At 42.2% G+C, this 19,204-nt stretch overlaps 1 protein-coding gene across 10 annotated transcripts in view; it reads right to left on the reverse strand.

The window, feature by feature from the left end:
• The window catches only part of pbx3b (pre-B-cell leukemia homeobox 3b), a 58,313-nt gene that overhangs the window by 16,174 nt on the left and 22,935 nt on the right, over window positions 1-19,204 (reverse strand). The window contains exon 1 of one of the 10 annotated variants that reach the window (XM_044196679.1): window positions 21-157. The exons of the other annotated variants lie outside the window; for them this stretch is intronic. Within the exon in view, the coding sequence (XP_044052614.1) occupies window positions 21-39 (19 nt within the window). The 5' untranslated portion in view covers window positions 40-157. Of the gene's footprint in view, window positions 1-20; window positions 158-19,204 lie in introns of those variants that run through there. 10 annotated transcript variants of the gene reach the window in all.

The following is a 19,204-nucleotide window of genomic DNA, read 5'->3' on the forward strand; positions in this document are numbered from 1 at the left end:
GCTGGGGAAAAACCACTTGCCTGTATGATTGTTCCTCATTTCTCCTCTGTGACTGAGACAAAAGGAGACACTGTGATTAATCCATCCCTATCAGTCAGGGGTGGTTCTCCTTTTCATTTTTTACAGGTTTCACCATCGCTATCAGATCCGAGGAAGTAACAAATTTGACAGATAAAGACAATGCAGCCCTTTTCTCTCATATACTCTCCCCTGTTCTCTGTTTATAATCATTTCCGGTTCTGAGCTGTTGTCTCGTACATCATTCCCTGCTTGAAGCCCTGACAGTGATCTGAGCACTGCCTCGGGCCGCTCTCCTTTCCTCCCACCTCTTTTCCCCCTGTGCCCTCTTTTATTCTGTGGGTTTAGCTGACCTTTGGCCCGCTGCTTGTTTACTCTCATCACTGAAGTGTGAGCAGGAGAGCCATAAAGGCAGAACCCTGCTGGGTTAATGTGGCCTGCTGAAGAGGGAAGGGGTGGCTCTGGGCTTCTCCACCTCATTCTGCTGCACTGACTGCACTGTCAGATGCCAGACAATACGCTAGAAGAGTGGAGCTTCTTGCAGATAAAGCCAGAAATGTTTCTTCTTTTGTCATATTTCTTTTGCAATAACTCAACGCTTTTCTGAGATGGTAAAATGTTCTGTGCTGCTTGCAGAATGTGCATTGCAGTAAAGTGGCTTTGCCTGTGTTTAACTGTCTTTGACGATATACACTGTTACTTCCACCACTGTTTCCAAAACATCCTGTTCATTACAAGTAACCCTGACCTCCTGCAGCTCCTCTCCTACCCAGTGCCTCCAGTGAACAGCTCCGGCCATGTATCGACACTCTGTTCATCTAATTGCATTGATCTGCAAAGGTCTCCCAAAGCTAACTAATCGAAACAGAATTTATTTTCTGTCAATATTTGCAAAGGTCATCTCTCTTAAAGCCGTGGAGTAGACAGTGTGAGCAGAGAGATGGCTCGGAGGAGGAGGAGGAGGACCGTGGCATCTAGCCTGTTACTGAGGCTCGTCCAAGGTGAGCTTTAACTCTGGCTTGGCACTCAGGATCCAAGGCTTCTAATCCACCGTGTTATTAAAACCGGCTGCCAAAGCAACACACTAGAGACTACAGAGGGCTTAGAGTATCCATTTCACAAAGAGGCCAGTGTCACTACAGCCGTGTTTCACGTCTCCTTTGACTTCATATCATCTTCTTTTGTCGTGGCGCCTGGATCAGTGACTTTCAGCTCTAGAAGCGGGGAGCTGGATTAAATTACCATAGAAAATCTTTTGTTCTGACAAATGAAACATAAGGATCCTCTTTCATCGATGTTCTTAAAGGCTTTTTTAAGCTTGGCCTACATCCACATGGCACAAAGAATCTGAGAGAATGCCTGTGGGCTCTCTCTAGCATGTACAGTAATTAACATGCCATTAACACATTAATACACATTAACAATTCCCAATGTTAATGGCAGAGTAATTACCATACCTGATACCACATAGTGGGGAAGCCAAAGCACATTTGCCACTTTGTGTTTCACTTTCTTTGTTGAGTGAGCTGAAAGGAATAATTTGGGAAGATGGTGTCTGCAATGAAGAGTATCTAACCCAAAAAGTGAGAAGTACTTTTACACACATAATGTACCTGTTCGGAATTTACCAAAAACACACCTGAAAGGAAGAAAGTTCTCATTGTAAACCACTAAGGGTTGGCTTTAGAGGTGAGGCTGAAATACTGGAGGGGACAGAGAGTCTGGTGATTAAATGTGGAGTAAAAGGAGCCAGGGAATGGGCCTTAAACTGGGGAATCCCTGTCTAGAATGATGATGTATTTCCTCCCAGTGCGGTGAGTGATAAGCTAATCAGCTGCGCTGACAGTGAAGTGTTACAGCCCCTCAGTGCTGGGTCAAGACTTCTCCCATCATACACCACCAGCACACACTAAACAGACAGCGCATGGAGGTGGTGGTGGGAGGGGGTGAGAAAAAGTGGCTCCGGTCAGAAAAGAAGATCTCTGTCAGTTCAGGTAGCCTTTGTCCCTCGATGATGATGAGCCCCCCCACCCAAAAAAAGAGGAGGAGGCTGTGACAGCGGGGGCGAGGGGAGGAGGAGGGGGGCTTGCCACTCTCGACCCACGACTCCAAGACATGCGGAGAGCGGGGGTGGGCAAGGGGGTGGGAAAAGACAACCCAAACAAACATCTTGAAGACATTTTGCCAAGCACTCCAAAATTAATCACTGTCCCATGGTGGCACTGACATTTGTGGGAAGTGACACACAACATGACAGACTAGAGGGAGAGGATGAAAGGAGAGTGAGGGAGGGTGGGAGGGTTGGGTAAACAAGAGCCACTGTCACTCGCTGTGATCATGTGTGCATGTGTGTGTGTGTATGTGTGTTTATATGTGGACGTGTGAGTGCCCGCTTTGTTTCCTGCCCTCTAAGACTCGATGTGGGCAAACGGCCAAGTGGTGTAGTGATGGCTGACCAGGCCTGGCGGTGGCGGCTGCACGCAGCGGTTGGGGAGACTGGCCAAATGAGTGGACAGGACCTCCGCTACAGATCAGCACACTGACTGACCCTACAGGACACATACAGCATGGGGGCTCCAACGTAGGGCTCACATGGTTTGCATGGTCTGCTAGTCACAGAATGAGCCGCAAACACTGAGCCTCATGTGTTATTAAAACAGACATCCCATTTCTAAGATGAACATAAAGGAAAATATACTCAATAGAATAGTCAAGGGATATTTTAATTTCGGTGCTGTAGGTAGACTTGGGAGTTTACATGAGACAGTTATTGTGTCCTGTGTTTCAATATTTCATTTTATCCCCCTATATTGTGTTAGCATGTTTTGCTTATTTCTTTTCCTCAGTTTCATTTTATATTTCATGTATTGATGGTCTAGCTGCTAGCCTCAATTTGCTGCGAAGGTAGGCTGATTTGTTATTCAGACCCCAAGCAAATAATGCAAATGTGGCACTGAAAGCCACTTATGAAATACCCAAAGGCAACTAATCACTCCTCCTCTCATTCTAGCCTTTCTGCAGCCTCCTAATTAGAAGATGGAGATTGCATGAAACCAGGTCACACAGCAGGTCTTGTACACACCGATAACCAGGCAAATACACAGACAAAACTTCATATAGACACCAAGCCAAGCATGCATTATTTTAAAGGCTAGAGGTGGAAAAAATAATGCTATTCAGGTTATTAATCCCATATATTTCACTGTATGCTCCCAAAGAAAGGATTTAGGCTTGCAGCATTTTGTGTATGTGTTCTGCATTTGTGTGTTGCACGTGTGTGTGTGTGTGTACATCTGTGCATGTGCACATGCTCATGTCTGCATGTGTGCGTGTGAAGGCTACATGTTCGCATAAACAAAGAAACGGCATTGGTAGCATACAGCCAACCATGATCCACTGCCAGAGAGATTATTCTTTGCAGTGGCATTTCTGCAAGAGAGTTGACAGTCCATCATTTAGATTTTGCAGTGTATTCACGAAAAGGCTGCATTGCCTGAAGCAGAAGGAGCTGCTCTTTCCTTCAGTGTCTTTTATAGATGAGAATTCAGCTTCAAATTGTAAGAATCCTTTGCTAGCTGTGGTAGCGTGTAAGGACACTGCTACGAGGAAACTGAGGTTATGACACCGGAATAAGACTGGGCTTGACGTGCTGATTCTCAGAGCATCTCTTGGTGAGGACTAATAAAGCTCACAAAAACACATCCACCTCCAGTGTCTCAGGTTGCACGCACCAGAACGAGAGTGCTGTTTCTGCAAGCATCCTGAGCCTGATGTTGCAGGTTACTGCTAGGTCTGCAGAGTGCAGTGCAAAGAGTGGCTGGGCAGATCAGGTCCAGGCCAAACAACAGCTTGTGACAGAAGCAGGCCAAAGAGGAAGTTGAGACACGCAGAGACCTAACAGGCAGCCTGCCTGCCATCCACTCTTTTTCAGCTCTCCTTATACTCAACACATCACTTCAGATCGATCACAAGTGTCTCTCAAGAACATGGCAAGAATAGAGTTTCACATTACCATAAGAAAGGAGTGAAATAACTATGGAGTTTTCAAAGCAAATGAGTGAATGATTGCTGGGAGAATATTATCTCCCTCATTTCATTTGACCAGCTGAATCGTTTTATTGTACACCTACAGATGATACTCTACCTTTTTTTGCGTAGTGCGATACCCTGCGAACAAGGTAGCAAAAAAGGTTATTTGGTGCTAATTATTCCCAGCATGTACTTTACACACCATTTAATGAGTGAGACTGGAGGCAAGGCCATTGGCTGCGAGTTGCTCGCCCAGTTATCCAAGATGAACCGTGCAATCTCATTCACGTCACCCCTGTCATGTGTACCAAGTCCCCCTCCGCATCCAATTCCCTGCTAGGGCTTCACTGGAGCAGAGACAAGGCACCGCTGAAGCAACACAACAGCTCCTGTAGCGTCTCTGCACACTGGCGAAGGAGGGGTTGGGGGGGGGTTAGAGCTGGGAGCTCGCTCTCATAATTACAATAATTAACAGTCGCAGATTTAATTGGAAGGGAAGGCATTAACAGGAGGAACATTGTGGTGGCGCATGCAGAGGGAACCTTTGCTGCAAGAAGCTTTTGTCTTCTCTGTACCTAATGGTGCCTTGGCTGCGGTTGGCGAGTGCTGACACAACACAACACAACCAATCTGAGGGTTCAGACGGTGGGGCTTGTCAGGACTCAGACTGGAGGCAGATAATTAGGTGCCAGGTTAATGAGTGCACAGGATCTTGATGGCATTTGGTTACTGTACGTGGGCAATTAATGACTTTGTTTTTGTGTTTTTATTGCTCACTTGAGTGGAAAACATAATACATTATTCACCTCAGGCCTATGTGTGGCGTTTTATGGAGTAGCAGTGACTCTGGCTGAAGAATCTGTTTCATTCATCGCAGTGGATGGTTAATTCAAAACAATGCAGTATACTATATGGGGGTTTGCAAAATGAAATCTCAGTTCAGTCATGGCTACTGTGTTGTATGACCTTTTCATAGTGTATTGCCTCATGTCGATGTCAAGCAAACACAGAAGTTGCAGGTCAGGCGCAGGACAATGTAGCCACAAAAACACACCAGAACAAAGAAACCAAACCCTGTGGCCATAAGTGTTCAGTTAATTCAGCGTATCACATTTCATAATGTATTTGCGAAATTTCATACCCCCTTAGAAAAGCCCTGCTTTCATTCTAGAGGATTTATTGGCAATGAATCCACTGAGAGGTCTTTAGACATCCTCTTCTTTAGCCCAACCACTTGACGCCTCCTATTTTGGAGTTAGTTGTTCTCTTGCCAGTGGTGGCCAATTAGAGTGCTATAAGATAAATGGGCACCCACAACTTTGATGTCCATCTTTTTAATAAGCTTTGGTTAAGATGACATCTGTGTGAAAGAGTTCAATATCTTCACAGTGGGAGAGAAAAGAGGTTTATTCTAAAATGAAATATCATCTAAATACTGCTGGAGGTTTAGGCTGGGTGGGGGGGATCATAGTGTCGGCTGTGACTCTGGTGTTGTATTCATTATCTTCCGCTGCAGTTGTGCAGATTAGTCAGCGAAAGATGATTTTTAGAGCCTTGTGAAATCTACGCTTTTATGTTAGTGAATCAGCTTCAGTATAAACAGAAAAAAAAGTTTTTTTTTATGCAGTATTCAAAAAAACAGAATGTATCAAGTCTGAAAAACAGTATGCTAGTTTTTTTTAATACACATTTAAAACAGAGAAAGCCAATTAATTAGCCTAAATACAAACACCTGCACAACCAAAAATCATTCAATGTTGGGAATATATAGCAGTAATAGAAGAAAAGTACAGTGTAACAATATCTAAAATGGTGGGGTAATAAAATGGTGCATGAGTGTGTATGAATGTAAGAGAGAAAGAAAGAGAACATATATCTAACCTAGCCTGCGGACGTGCTTCTTTATACGTGTGTGTAACTCAGTCAGGAATAATGTAAATGTCTGGAGAGCCTTAAGACTGAGCAGGCCGTATAAAAGCACCCTGTTTCAGGCTAGTAAAACAAGTCAATAAATACAGCGGAGAAGCCGGTGCTGTCTGCTGCAGTCTGCTGAATGAAAACAGAGGTGAACTGCTTATTTTCAGTCTGGCACCAGAGGTTGACAGCGGCATAATGGGCGCTCATACATTCTATCACTCGTCACAAGCTATATCTGTCAATATTACACTCAAGTGCATTTTAGATGTAAAACAAGCGTTCCCTGGGAAGAGTATTTATGACTTGATGTGGCCAGCTGCTAAATGAGGTAAATGCTTCCTACAGCAGCGACTGACCATGGTTATGATGTTTTTAAAAGACTTCTCTTTCTCACTCGATTCATCAGTTTGTCTTTTTTGTTGATTCTCACAGACAGAACAAACACTATATGCTAAACCTCGGTCGGCCAGCACTTACTTTACGAGAAGGCAGATCCTTCCTGCCTGTGCTCCAAATGGGAAGCCGATGACACAGACTCACACGAAATGGAAACACCATTATGTAGGCAAACACTTCAGTGCGATAACTGCTACCTGATTACAGGTCCATGGTTCTCCTTTTTTCATACTGTGTCAACACTTTGGGAAAGCAAATATTTCAGTGACTACCCTCCTTGCGCTTTAATCCATATGGTGCATTCTGTTTGTCACCACAGATGTTACACTCCCAGGATGGGCTTTCAGAATGGGAAGAACTATTCCTCTACAAGCAGTGGCTCACGTGCTCCATGCTACACAATGAATACACAGAGGTCACACACCATATCACACCAGGGCCGGCTTCAATCCTTTATTAAATTACCTAGCTATCGTATTTTCTGTCACCACACTGATATGAGGGTTATCTTTTTCATTTACGTAGCGGATTTTCAAAGGATTATGCATTAAAGATTAAGGCTGTGTATACCTAACACCTCAGCACAACAAAATGCAATACCTCAGACAGTGCATGGCTGATGTGTGTAAGGCAAAAGGAGGTGCAATAAAACAAATCTTCAGCAGCCAGAACCGGACAGGGTTTATTCTCCTCAGACAATACAAGCTGTGACTATACAGAATGTTTAAAACCTAAAATACTGTGGTAAGCAATACAAATCCCTTGGACAAAATGAAATGTATTAAACATGTGGATTTCATAAATCTCCCTTTCCTCGGTCTGGGTCAGAGGTATATTCACTGTAGAGCTCAGCAGGCACTTTTCCCCCAGCATTGTAACTCTGAGTCGCAAGTGCTCTGAGTGGTTTCAAAATGAATGTCAGCAAAAGCAGCACGTGTATGGCAAACAGCCGATCTTCACAGTAAAACGGTTCAAATCACTTACCCCTGCTCCTTTATAAGAGTATTACAGTGTATATAGATTTAAAGGTCTGCTATAGGAATAGTACTTCTGGAATAGTGAACTAGGATCTACATTGTAGATGTAAAAAGGCTACAAAGATGAGCAGTTCTGTATAGTTTTCCAAGTTTACTCTCCACAGTACAGATAGTGTAAAAAAAAAACAAAGGGGGGTCATTCAGATCCAAGCACAACACTGTTAAACACCCAACTGGGATCCCTTTAACCTTGAGTAGCATACCAAAGGTAGAGGCAGCTTGGGGCTATGAGGGGACTGGCTACCACAACTCCCAGTGCCATGCTGTTCCACAGTGGGGGCCCTACATGGCCAGATTGCCAGAGAGGCCAGCAGAGGTGGTGCTGCAGAGTTAGCAGGAGCTGATCATTCATCTGCTGCAACATTCATTTAACTGGCTCTGTTATCTATTTGTTTTGTTTTCCAAACGATTCATTTCTGGTCAGAGGAGACCAGTGCACCCATGTTCACCTTGTGGGTGTGGGAGCAGCTGTCGGTGGCTTGTTCATGAGACATACCCGCTAATTATTGAGCTGGCGTGATGGATAATCTGTGATCATTAAAGATCAGAAGAGCTAAGAAAAGATTGGGAGTAATTATCATTGCTCTGTGGTTCCCACTAATAAGTGAAGGGCTTTGGAAAAGCAGCAAGTAGCATCATGGATACACAATTAAATGCTCTGTCTTTTAAATATTCCACCAACAGGCTCTAGTATGTTGATCTGCTTCAAACTACAAGCTAGTAAACAAAAAAAGTATGAATGATGTATGACTGTTGTACATAGTTCTGCTTTGTGTGTGTGTGTGTGTGTGTGTGTGGGGGCTTGGAGAAAAGATGAATAAAGATGGAAGATACATTAGTGTGTGAAAGGATATTCTTTCCCTCAAGCTCACGTTACGGCTGAAGCAAAACAAATAATGAAGCCTACAACTCACTTCAATCCCATTGTATAATTCAATCATTTTTATGACAGCTGACGATTACTTCATCATCGCATAAAGACAGATTAAAAAGTTGTCAAATTAAATATTAAAAAGGGACTGCAGGCAGTGGTGAATTTTTAAAGGAATAACACAGATTGGAGATGAAATGAGGCACCTATATGCATATTTTATGCCATAGGGAACGAATGCATATATTTTCCTTTAGGCCACCTACTTTGTAATAAAGAATAGTGAGTGTATAGATGTGGTAATGCAGCACAGCGGAAATGATATGAAGGAGAAATTGGTTTTACATAATGATGTCAAAAGGAATGTGGCTCTGCATGGTCATGCGGAATAAAGATAAGATTCTCTTTCTCCGTGAGTGAATATTTTGCTAATGGTTTCTTCATTTCCTTAAAGAATAAAGAAGTCAGCTTTGAATGAACCTTGAATGAGGTTTCTATTGAATGAAGTTAACATTTATCTTTCAATAGCAGACGAGATCTGTAGAAAATACCCATGTGTGGAGCAGAATACTGAATGTAAAAGCTTTGTCATCTGTTGAAATAAAGAGGAAATGACAAGTGACAGTAATGCTATCACATTTTCAGCTGAAGGAAGGTTTGAAGAGGAGAACAAAGCAGGAGAATGCAATGTGACGGGGGTTAAATCTCTATAACAGAACAGAGAGGAGGGTGCATTTCACAAAGTCAGCATCGATTGGAGTAAACAATGACTGATCAATACACACATAAAAGGATCCTTCTAACAAAGACGTGCATGTAGATTTCATATATCATATCTCGCAAACAGAGAATGTTTTCTCAAGCCTGTTGAATTTGCAGCAGTGCCCCTTTTTATTAACACTGCTGTTTTTTCCCATTCAGCACAGATACACTCCTGTGTCCATACACACTTACTCATGCAATAAGCATCATTGTCACAGAGGCTTCCTTTCCAAATGGTTCAGCCTCCACCATCTGCAGGCGTTCCCAGACACACCGCTTTGAGTCTGCCATAATGATGCATGACTAAGTACAGTTAAAGTGTTGCAGTCTGTTGGCAAAAAGCAGTCAAGCACTTTGCTATAGTGTCACTACGGATAAACCATACAGCTGAAGGTTGACGATGGATAAAAGGCAGTGACAGGCCTAGTGATGTGACTGTGTGTGTGTACAAGTGTGTGAGTGTGTGTGTGTGTGTGTGTGTGTGTGTGTGTGTGTGTGTGTGTGTGTGTGTGTGTGCTAGTGTGGATTCACATGTGTATGAGAGGTTAGAAACCATGGCACAGCAGATTTGTAAGTTCACTTAACTAGGATATGAAATAGGGTTGGACACAGTGACATAAAATGCTGTGCTGGAGTCTGTTGAAACTGGGACATGCTTTAAAAGTTATTCCTTTTGCCAATAAGCAGGCATCCTCCTCTGCTACTGTAGTTTTAAGGTAATCGCAAACTCATGGATTTGCTACTATTGTTTGTCACACACATTTCTGAAAATTGTTGTTAGCTAGCACAATATGAAATCTTCAAATGCAATCCAAGCGCATCACTTTAACAAACACATTTTTTTCTTTTCTTGCTTCTTGAGTGTGTGTGTGTGTTCTCTCAGTCAGTCCAAGTGCAGCCCTTGCAGAGGACTGTTTATTTGGCCTTGTACACCCAACTCCTTTGGTTGAATTTAGCAATAAGGGACTCATGCCTCCCTCTCGGCTCTAACCCAGTCTCTCTCCTCATTTCACTGTCTCCTCCAGTACACTTCAGGGTGGATATTCAGCGTACAGTGAATACAGAGGAGACAAAGAACTCTCCATTATACTATACTCTGTTTGCCAAAGTCTTTAGTGTCAAAACGCTCCACAGACTTTGTTGCTGCTTTGTCGAGTTCACCGCTGCAGCTGCTTTCATGTAAATGATCTGAATGTTATTTTCTAAAGAATGCATTTTAAAGAGAAATTCTCATTTCTGCCTCTGCATCTTGTCACAAACCCTTTTCTCTCCTATCTCCTCCCCTCTCTCCCGCTCCCTCCTGCCGCAGCCGTAGACTGCATAATTGATGCAAATACTGTCACATGTGTCAGGAGAGGAGGCTCTTCTAGTTTACTTCTGTGCAACACTTTATCGGAGAAAATTAAGTGGAGAAAGCAGCCTCATGCCAGGGGTGGAAAATCAGCTTGTCAGTGGTCTCATTCATGCAGCCATTGCTTCGGGATTGTTTCATCAAGGTGATTGAGAACAAAAAGTGCGGCAGAAAATTCCAGCTTATGTTTAGGAGTCCTGCCATTATTTATGTGTTGCCCACCCTAGTCTCTCCGATCATCTGAATACATCATTGCCTAATACTCAAATATTTCTTCAGATTTCCTCCTATTTGCGCTGTATCCTTTCCACATCAACCACGCCAAACCATTAGGCTTGTAGAGCATGCTTTTTGTGTGTGACACAGACCTGAAATTATAGATAGCTGCTTTCAAGGAGTGCTAAGGTCTGATGGGAAAGCTGTAATGGCTGTTGAGTGACTGGAGTGCAGTCAGAGACAGAAACAGGATTTCATTTACAACAACGATACAGGAGGAATTATGTAAAATGGTAACATTCCATGCCATTTAATGAGCCATGTTCACTAATGTCTAAGTCTATGGTCTAGCAGTAATAAAACGCACTGCCTGCCAGAGCTCGCCTGCTACACTGTTTCTGTCTATTTCGAGCTCTGTATGAAACAATGGTGCATAACAGAACAGGCAGACATTTGCAGTTCTTTACCCAGCGCGCTGAATGCTCTGCCCTCAGAGTGAGGCACTTGTCTGCTACCCTTCCCCCCTCCTCCCTCTCTCCCGTGCTCTCCCTGTCCTCGTTTTTTCTGGCCCTAGTCTGTGCTACAGATTAAGCGACTTGATCCTGCAAACATCTGAAGAATTCAGCTCGACAAAGGGGTCAGACAAAGGCCAAGGGATAGCCTTACAGGTCCTGCTCCATTAGCAGATCCACAGAGGTGTCAACAGGAGCGCTCTGCAGGCAACAAAGACGCCTCAAAAAGAGCAGATTGCCAATTGATGTTTATCTCTGGACTCATTATTAAAACCCTCACAGCCTGCGTCTACTTGGACATATGATCTCTGAAATTAATGGGAAAAATTGATTAGCCTTGCACTGTGCACATGTCGTGTGTGATGAGTTGTATTAGAAAAAAAAATTCTTGGACTGGTAAATGGAATCATGCATCTTTGCTCTATGTCAAATGTTCACAGTTTTTCACAAAACAATTTTTTTTTTTTGCGAAAACAAGTTCTCGCTTGTGAACTGCAATATTCACGCCAAGTAAGCTGCAAATGCTGACTGTCTCTTTGTTCACATGTCTCTTGATATAGACAAACAAAAATACCCCATATTTTCCAGCATTCACAAAGAATATCTGGAGCTCCTAGAAAAACATTTCAACTGTAATAAGCTTTCTCCATGAGAGTCTGAAACATTTCAGAGGGCCCCTTTGAAGCTCTCACTATGTTGACTGTTCATATATAGACAGTGCTTGGAAAGCCTGAGCGCCATATCGCTGTAACCTCTCACTGCTTCTGCATTAATAATTAATTGCCAGTGTGAGTAAACACCACTGTAGATACAAGAATGCCCCTAACAACACAAACTCTGCTGCTCCCACTTAAAGCTGTACACTCAACACATTTGGATGAGTTTCCAGACACATGCTAATGCTGCATATAAACTGTATTCTGTCACATTTATCATGGAACGAAATTCTAGCAGTAGCTTCTGTGTATTGAGCTTTAACCATGTTTGGCAAAAATGTACTTGGAATGAATGTGATTTGCTCATTTCTTCACACAGGAGATGCGATTCAAGCATGTGGCTCTATCATTCACTCTGCAGACTCCCATGTATAGTCAGTCCTGCTCAGGAGGAGATTTGAAGGTGTTGCTCTTGCGCAGTTACCCTTTAGCTTACAGGCAACATGCTGTGAGTTTACGGCTAACACAACCTAATTTATATTACTTATAGTGAGGAATGTATGTGAGAGGCCTGTAGAACATGCTGACCTTGTCACTGTTAGCAGCATCTCCCCGTACTAGTGAGGAGGCTCGCTGGTGTTCTGGTACTGTTACCCAACCAGTCAGTGGCTTCCTGCTTGTGTTATACATAAAGGAGAAACTAAGGGCCTCTGAGTGTGACAGCAGTACAGTTGCTAAGTGAATGGCTCAGCAACATAACATGCCCATTGAGTCTGATTAATAGATTGTATTACATGAGTGCATATCATAACAAAAGGCGACATCTGGTTTTGAACATATCTAGTATATCTGGTGCTTGTTTCTGAATACAAGAGACATGAGAGGCAATGTAATATATAATATAATGGAAACACTAATCATATTACTATGGTTGTGTATGCAACACCAATGAGCCTTATTTAGCTTTTGGTAGTGGAATATGGCCAGCTATTCAGAATTCAGGAGCAAGGAGAGCGTCTTTTATCTTACTATAAATCCTCATTATTTCTAATAGCACTTCTGAAGGCTAAAGAGTAGAGCAGAGCATGTTCTCTTTATTCTGCAGTCACTGACAGACATGGCCAAGCACTATGGGTTAATGTAATATCACAGTTGGATGCCTCCTCAACTCACTTACATTCCCTGTTAGCTTAAAAGTCCTTCTGTGAAAAAAAAGAAAAAGTATGCAACGCATGAAAGGAGGTGACGATTGTGGGAGCCCATAACAGTGAAGGGCCCACAAAAAGTTACAAATGAATTACAAAAAAAAAAATCTTTCAGAGGCCTAAGTCTGATTAAAACATACTTCACATATTTAAATGTTTTCAATCAAGCAATACATTATTGTGTTGTAAAACAACGTTTGAAAAAAACAAAAGACTAAATAATTCACATCTGTGATATCCATCGTCCCATTTTGTCATGGGGAAACGTTAGTCTAAGAATAGAAAAATGGACTGTAAAAAGTCCATGGTTCATCTACTGAGACTGGCATATCAATTAGGATTGTGAATAAGAGTGTAATTGAAAGCAACAGGAGCAGAAAGAAGCGGAAATTCATCAAGGCAAGCATGGAAAAGCTCAAATGAGTTCCGAGCGAGACACAGAGAGCCTCGTCCCTATTCTTCTGCTCCACCTAATCTTTCCTACCATTACCAAACAATGAAATCAGCAACCAAACAACTCTGCCTGCTGTAGTTTCCTTTAATAATGCTCAGCAGGCTAATTGTTTTATTAGAGGTACAAAAAAAAAAATTCTTGGACTGTCTCTCCTTCCAGCCACAGCAGATTCATAAACTTGGTGTTAACAGCACATTGGGTGCTAAAGTCTGCAGCCTCAGGGGCCCCAATAAGTGGTAAATCTAGTTGTATAAAAGTGAGAAAAAAGGAGCTGGATGTGTAGCATGAACCAATTACTGTTAGCTCATCAGTCACAACTTGTTGAAGTGGTTCACCACCTCTTAGCATGTAATTTTGAGCAAACCAAGAAATTTAAGTAATGTTGAGGTCAGAGGTCACCTTGCTGGGACTTTTATAGCTGGGTTTTATTGGGTGTGTTGGTGCTCTGTGCCTGTGATTGCTTTTCAGGCCTGGCTTACCACTGAAAGGCTCACTGGCCAGCAGCATCTGTGTCTTCCTACACTCTTATCTCTGCTGGCAAGCGATCACACTGGCGCAGACATGCCACACAATCATTGTACCACGGCTCCACTGTCACTAAATGGCACGTTCTCTCAGCCCCAGTCCTCCCTTTCCTAGGCACGGGCTTCTCCAGCTGCAGCCTAATTTCCTGTGACTTGCCTAATTACTGTAATTAAGGATTAATTGCCATTAATTATTCACACATAAGCTCATCGCAAATCATGGGGTAAATGTCTTATGAAAGCTGCCATACAAGCCATGTATAAACACACTAGGATGCTCCAGGCTGCTGAATCGATCACTCAGCCCTCCAGCAAATCTCCACGCCACACTTAGGAAAACAACGATAACTCTCCCCAAAAATCAACAGCCTATCCAGGTGATGGAGGAATCAATTCACATGCTTTATCCGTCTCAGCTACATTCGGTTGCTTCTTTCCAATAATCCAGGATCTCCAAGACATGAAGCAGACAGAGAAAAATGTCTATGCAATATGATAAAAAAGTGTGTGATGTCTAAAAACACAAGATAATGGAGGGATAAGGAGAAGTAAAGGCTAATTCTACTTTAATCTACTCCTGTCATCTTAACCTTGCTGTTAGCAGCGTAAGAATCCATTCGATCTGCTATCACAGCAAAGAGGTGACGAACATAAAACTCTAGTAGAATTTGTCATAATTAAGCTCATTCCCTGAAACCTGGTAGGAAATCTATTCATGTGGCACTTTATTTTTCATTGTTTCTCTAAATTCTGAGAAGTCCACTTAAACCTGAGAGATTGATTTTGGGTCAAGGAGAAACATGTCATTAACCTCTTCCCCTAGGAGAAGCTTTTATCTCTTTGAAAAAAGAAAAAAAAAAGTGACAGGTGAAGTCTGAGTCTGGGACCTTCTGGCTTTTGGTGGGAGAAAAACTCAGACATAGCGTAGGCAAATATTTACACTTGCCATACTCTGACGATTCCCAAGCATTTTTGGGGAAATAGTTTTTAGGGCTTCAGCACCATAAAATCATAATAATGGCTATAATGTAAATCTGCTGAGTATGAAATGCCTTCCAGGGGCCCGCATGCAAACAGTATTTAAAATTAGACATTTTTACGAAGCTTTAAATCAGCAGTGGAGCCATGTGTTGATAGAGAGAGAAAAAAGAAGAAGTAAACTGTCTGGTGCTTCACATCAGGCCTGCAAGACTTCACAGTAACGCCACAAATGCCATCATAATATACAAGACTGACAATTATTTTCTGAATCCTGGTGGGGTCTCTGGAAGCTGCAGCCTCAGCAGTGACATTGCGCCCCACATATCTGCTACACCATGACTTTTTTTTGTAAACACTGGTCACTGAGTGCAAGCTGGATGGGATGAGAGAGGAATAATTGTTGGACCAAAGGCAGATGTGGCTGATTAATGCAGGAAACATCTTCATTTTGGGCGCATAAGTTTGTGCGTCTGATTTAAACATTTATGTTAATGGACCTTCTGGCAGCTCTTTAATGCTCTACACTCTCTTGTAAACAGCCTCTTTGCAAATCCATCATTGGGCCATCCTGCAAAAACTCTACGCTGCACGAGGAGAGGGGAACAGATAACACCATTCCACATCAAGGCAAGGGGATAACAAGACTTCAGACATACAGAGGCAGCTTGAGCCAATGCTCGCAGAATTTCCCCTGATCAGCATTATTGCAGCCAGAGTTTAATTTATAGAGCTGAGCCAGTCCCATTTTATGTGTATGTTAGATTAATGTGCAGAGCCATACTTTTTTACTGCTATAGTCTTTGATCAAGTTCAATTTATTGGGATTAACCTGAGGTTCAAGCGTGGTCTATGATCCATTTCAAGTCATTATAAGAAGCCTATATTTTCTCCAGCTGTGATTGAGTTTCCAGTCCTCATAATTAAACACAAGTTTAAACTGTCAAATCTGTCCTCCGGTTATGACGATTCTTTAATGACCCTTTGCTGTAAAATATTAATTTCTTCTTTTTTTAACTAACTTTTATACCTTTTGACTTTGCAACATGCCCCTTAAATTAGTATGTGTTAATTGTTACCTTCTATAAGTGGTGCAGTGCTGTGATAAATACTACTTTTCACTGAGACACAAGAGAAGTGCCTTGATTGTGCTGTGGTGTTAATATGGAAACGTGTTGTACAGTCAACGTGTCACAGCGCTGTGTGTCAGCTTGTGAGTTACAAGACCCCACAGCCTGTGCAACTTTCTGTGGACCCTGCTGCCCCCACACATTTCACACTCCCACCTCCCTCTGTGTGACACCTCCCAGCACACACATGCATCATCGCGTCAGCGCTGATGCCTAATTGATACTTCCCTATTTATTGTCACCTTCCCTCTCTGTCAGCTGACTTGGTTCTCCGTGTCACTTTGCATTTATGGACTCCTGGCTGCCTTGATCTCGGTAATTAGAGTTTATGTGCTAATTGGTGTAAATACAAAGATGGGAGTTGCAGGCGAACACTTCACACCACAGCTATAAATTGTGGCTCTGATAAGTGTGGGTTGTAGCACTGAGGGGATAGCAGAAGTGTGTCTAGGAAACTGATATTTCTGTCACCAGCCCTTGTCCTTCTTTACACATTCAAAGCGCAGTACAGCTTGACAAATATTTGGACAGCTTAAAACATCTTTGCATGATCTGGCTTTGAAAGTCTCATTTACCTTTGGATGTCAAATGTTATAGTTACTATTTCAAGACCAAATTGTCAACTTAATTGTCAAGACATGAGTGTTTCCTGAATTAAATGAAGATATATGGTTCTGCTTTTCTATTAGATCTGCAATTACTTCATTCAAACAGGGTAATATTAAATCAAACACTAATATATATATTTAGAAATTCAACCCCTAAAATATAACCAGAAATGTGGAAACTTGATTTCTGGTATTTCTTTTCAGTGTATTAATTATTCGTTACTGTCTTCGGAATAGGAAGATGGAAGATGGCTTGCCTCATGACAATAGAAAGAACTTTAGAGGGCTTTATATGGGGATATGGGTGGAGTACAGTAGCTACTTAGAAAAAAATACCAGTGAGATATGATTTTAGTCTGTCAAAACCAAACCTACCAGTTCTTACTGGTTAGTGATTAGATCCTTTGACAGCTAAAATAACATGAGTTCAAAGCCAAAACATCAAGAAACAGTCTGAGTGTGTCTTCCCATTACTATATAATATGTTTCTTAAGCCATCTGCTTCAAAATGCTCCATTTCACTGAAATGCAAGACACAATTATGCAGATATCAAATAGCAAACTTTTGCGCTGATTAAAATCGTGCTTCAACCGTGTGCTTTTCACATGCAAACACACAGATGTATGTTTCTTTTCCCCCTTTTCATTTCAACTTGGTTCTTTTTAAACTCCGTGTTGTCAGCAGATGTCCTTCTAACGGAGACAAAGAAAATGAGAGGGGGCTGGATATCATCAGCATAGAAATGAGCCTCCTCTCGATGCCCCTTCTAAGGCACAGCCACAGCACAGCTCCAGCCACTGCACTACCTTTTCAACTTGCAAATGACAGTGTCACCAAATGCTATCCTTCCATCAATCAAGTCGAGGGGGTCATGAATATACAAAAGGCAAAGCGGAGACTGGCTGCCTCCCGCAGCTCTACTTGGCCCAATTATACAGGCTCAGCTTTCTCCTGTGAGCTTCCACTTTTTGTTTCAGTCTAAAGGGTACAGTCCTAGGAAGCCCCAGGCTTAATCAAGGTAGGTCACGCATACTGGACCTCTCAAGTGGACTGCAAATGCAAGTTAAATGTGGACACCAAATGTCATCTTTCTTTTACATCATTACGGCTGGGGGGCAAAGACAGCAGGGGTCAGTTCCTCACCCCTTTTTTCCGTGCAAACTCTGCCACATCCCATGTACATAAGTCCTCTTTACCCAAATGCAAGACCAGACCACTAGGCCGCTGCAGCCCCCTCCTCTCCTCTCTCTGCGGCAGCCTGCTTGCCCCTTTCTTTACCCCAGCTGTCAGATCATAGTTGTGAATTAGCATTCTAACGGATACGCCTCAACCCGGGGATGAATTAGCACACAGGAGTAACTAATGACCTCCCTGCTGAAAGTGGACTTTATAATCCATGGCACAGCTAATCAATACCACCGCTCCAGCTCAGCTTACCCTCTCTTTTCTCTTTTTAGGTTTCACAGAAATCCTTTCACAGCCTTAGAAAAGATACTAAAGACAGTTTAATACAAAAGTAAACCAGATTATCATAGGAGTCACATGTTTGAATAAAAAACAAGCTTGAAACTCATCAATACACCTGAATGGTGACTGCTGAACAAAAAGTACATTGGTCAATAGTGTCTCATTGTTACGTATTCATTATGATGGAGAATGTAAACAAGACAAATCCATGTGTTAATGTAAGTAATGTTACCTGATAGCATCAATCACTGAATTCAGCGATTGTGTTCTTGCTCTGTGTTGACAAAGTGTTGCGAGAGCTGACTAATCAATCATCTCATTAAAACTGATGATTCTAATTGTTTTTGATGAGTGTGGCACTGATGCAAAGGTTAAGACCATTTTGTTACATTGAAAACAGGCTGGTTGAATGAATGCGTTCTTAAACGTGTTACGTAAAAGTGTGACACTGATGAAGCAGGACTGGACTTCCTCACTACAACACTTCACTTATTTCTGAATAATAAATAACTATATAATTGCCAATTTGTGCATAACACTGAGGAGCCAATGACAGTAGATACAGTAAAAACATGAAAAGAACTGGCTGTCAATTTTGCTAATCAGAATTTAAGACCTGAAAACAAATTCACAGATAAAATATGTGCTTGAAATAGATGCGACAAGCAGTTTTGAACAAGCTTTGATCAGCTTTTTTGATGTGTTAATGTGTCAGCGGAGGCAAAGCAATCAAGCCACAATAAGTCTCACAGGAGTGTGAGAAAGCAGAGGGTTAATGTGGCCTACTGCTGAGAAAATAAATTTCTCTAAATATGTAAGCGGACGTTAGAATGGGCCCTATAAGTGCAGAGTGGGTTTGGGTAAACCAACAGTCTGTCTGCAGTAATTTATAGACGGCTATGATAAATACTATTTGTCCATGACAGTCACATGAAATAATAAACCATGGATGGCGATAAACATTACTAAATCCTGACACTATTGATTTATAATGTCTAACAGTGACATCAAACCAAACAACTGACAGAAACAATGCCAGGGCTTTAGGAGCAGTTTGTCAACTATTAATTCT

This window comes from Siniperca chuatsi, linkage group LG5 (genome assembly GCF_020085105.1).
Source record: "Siniperca chuatsi isolate FFG_IHB_CAS linkage group LG5, ASM2008510v1, whole genome shotgun sequence".
In the NCBI taxonomy this organism is placed as follows: Eukaryota; Metazoa; Chordata; class Actinopteri; order Centrarchiformes; family Sinipercidae; genus Siniperca; species Siniperca chuatsi.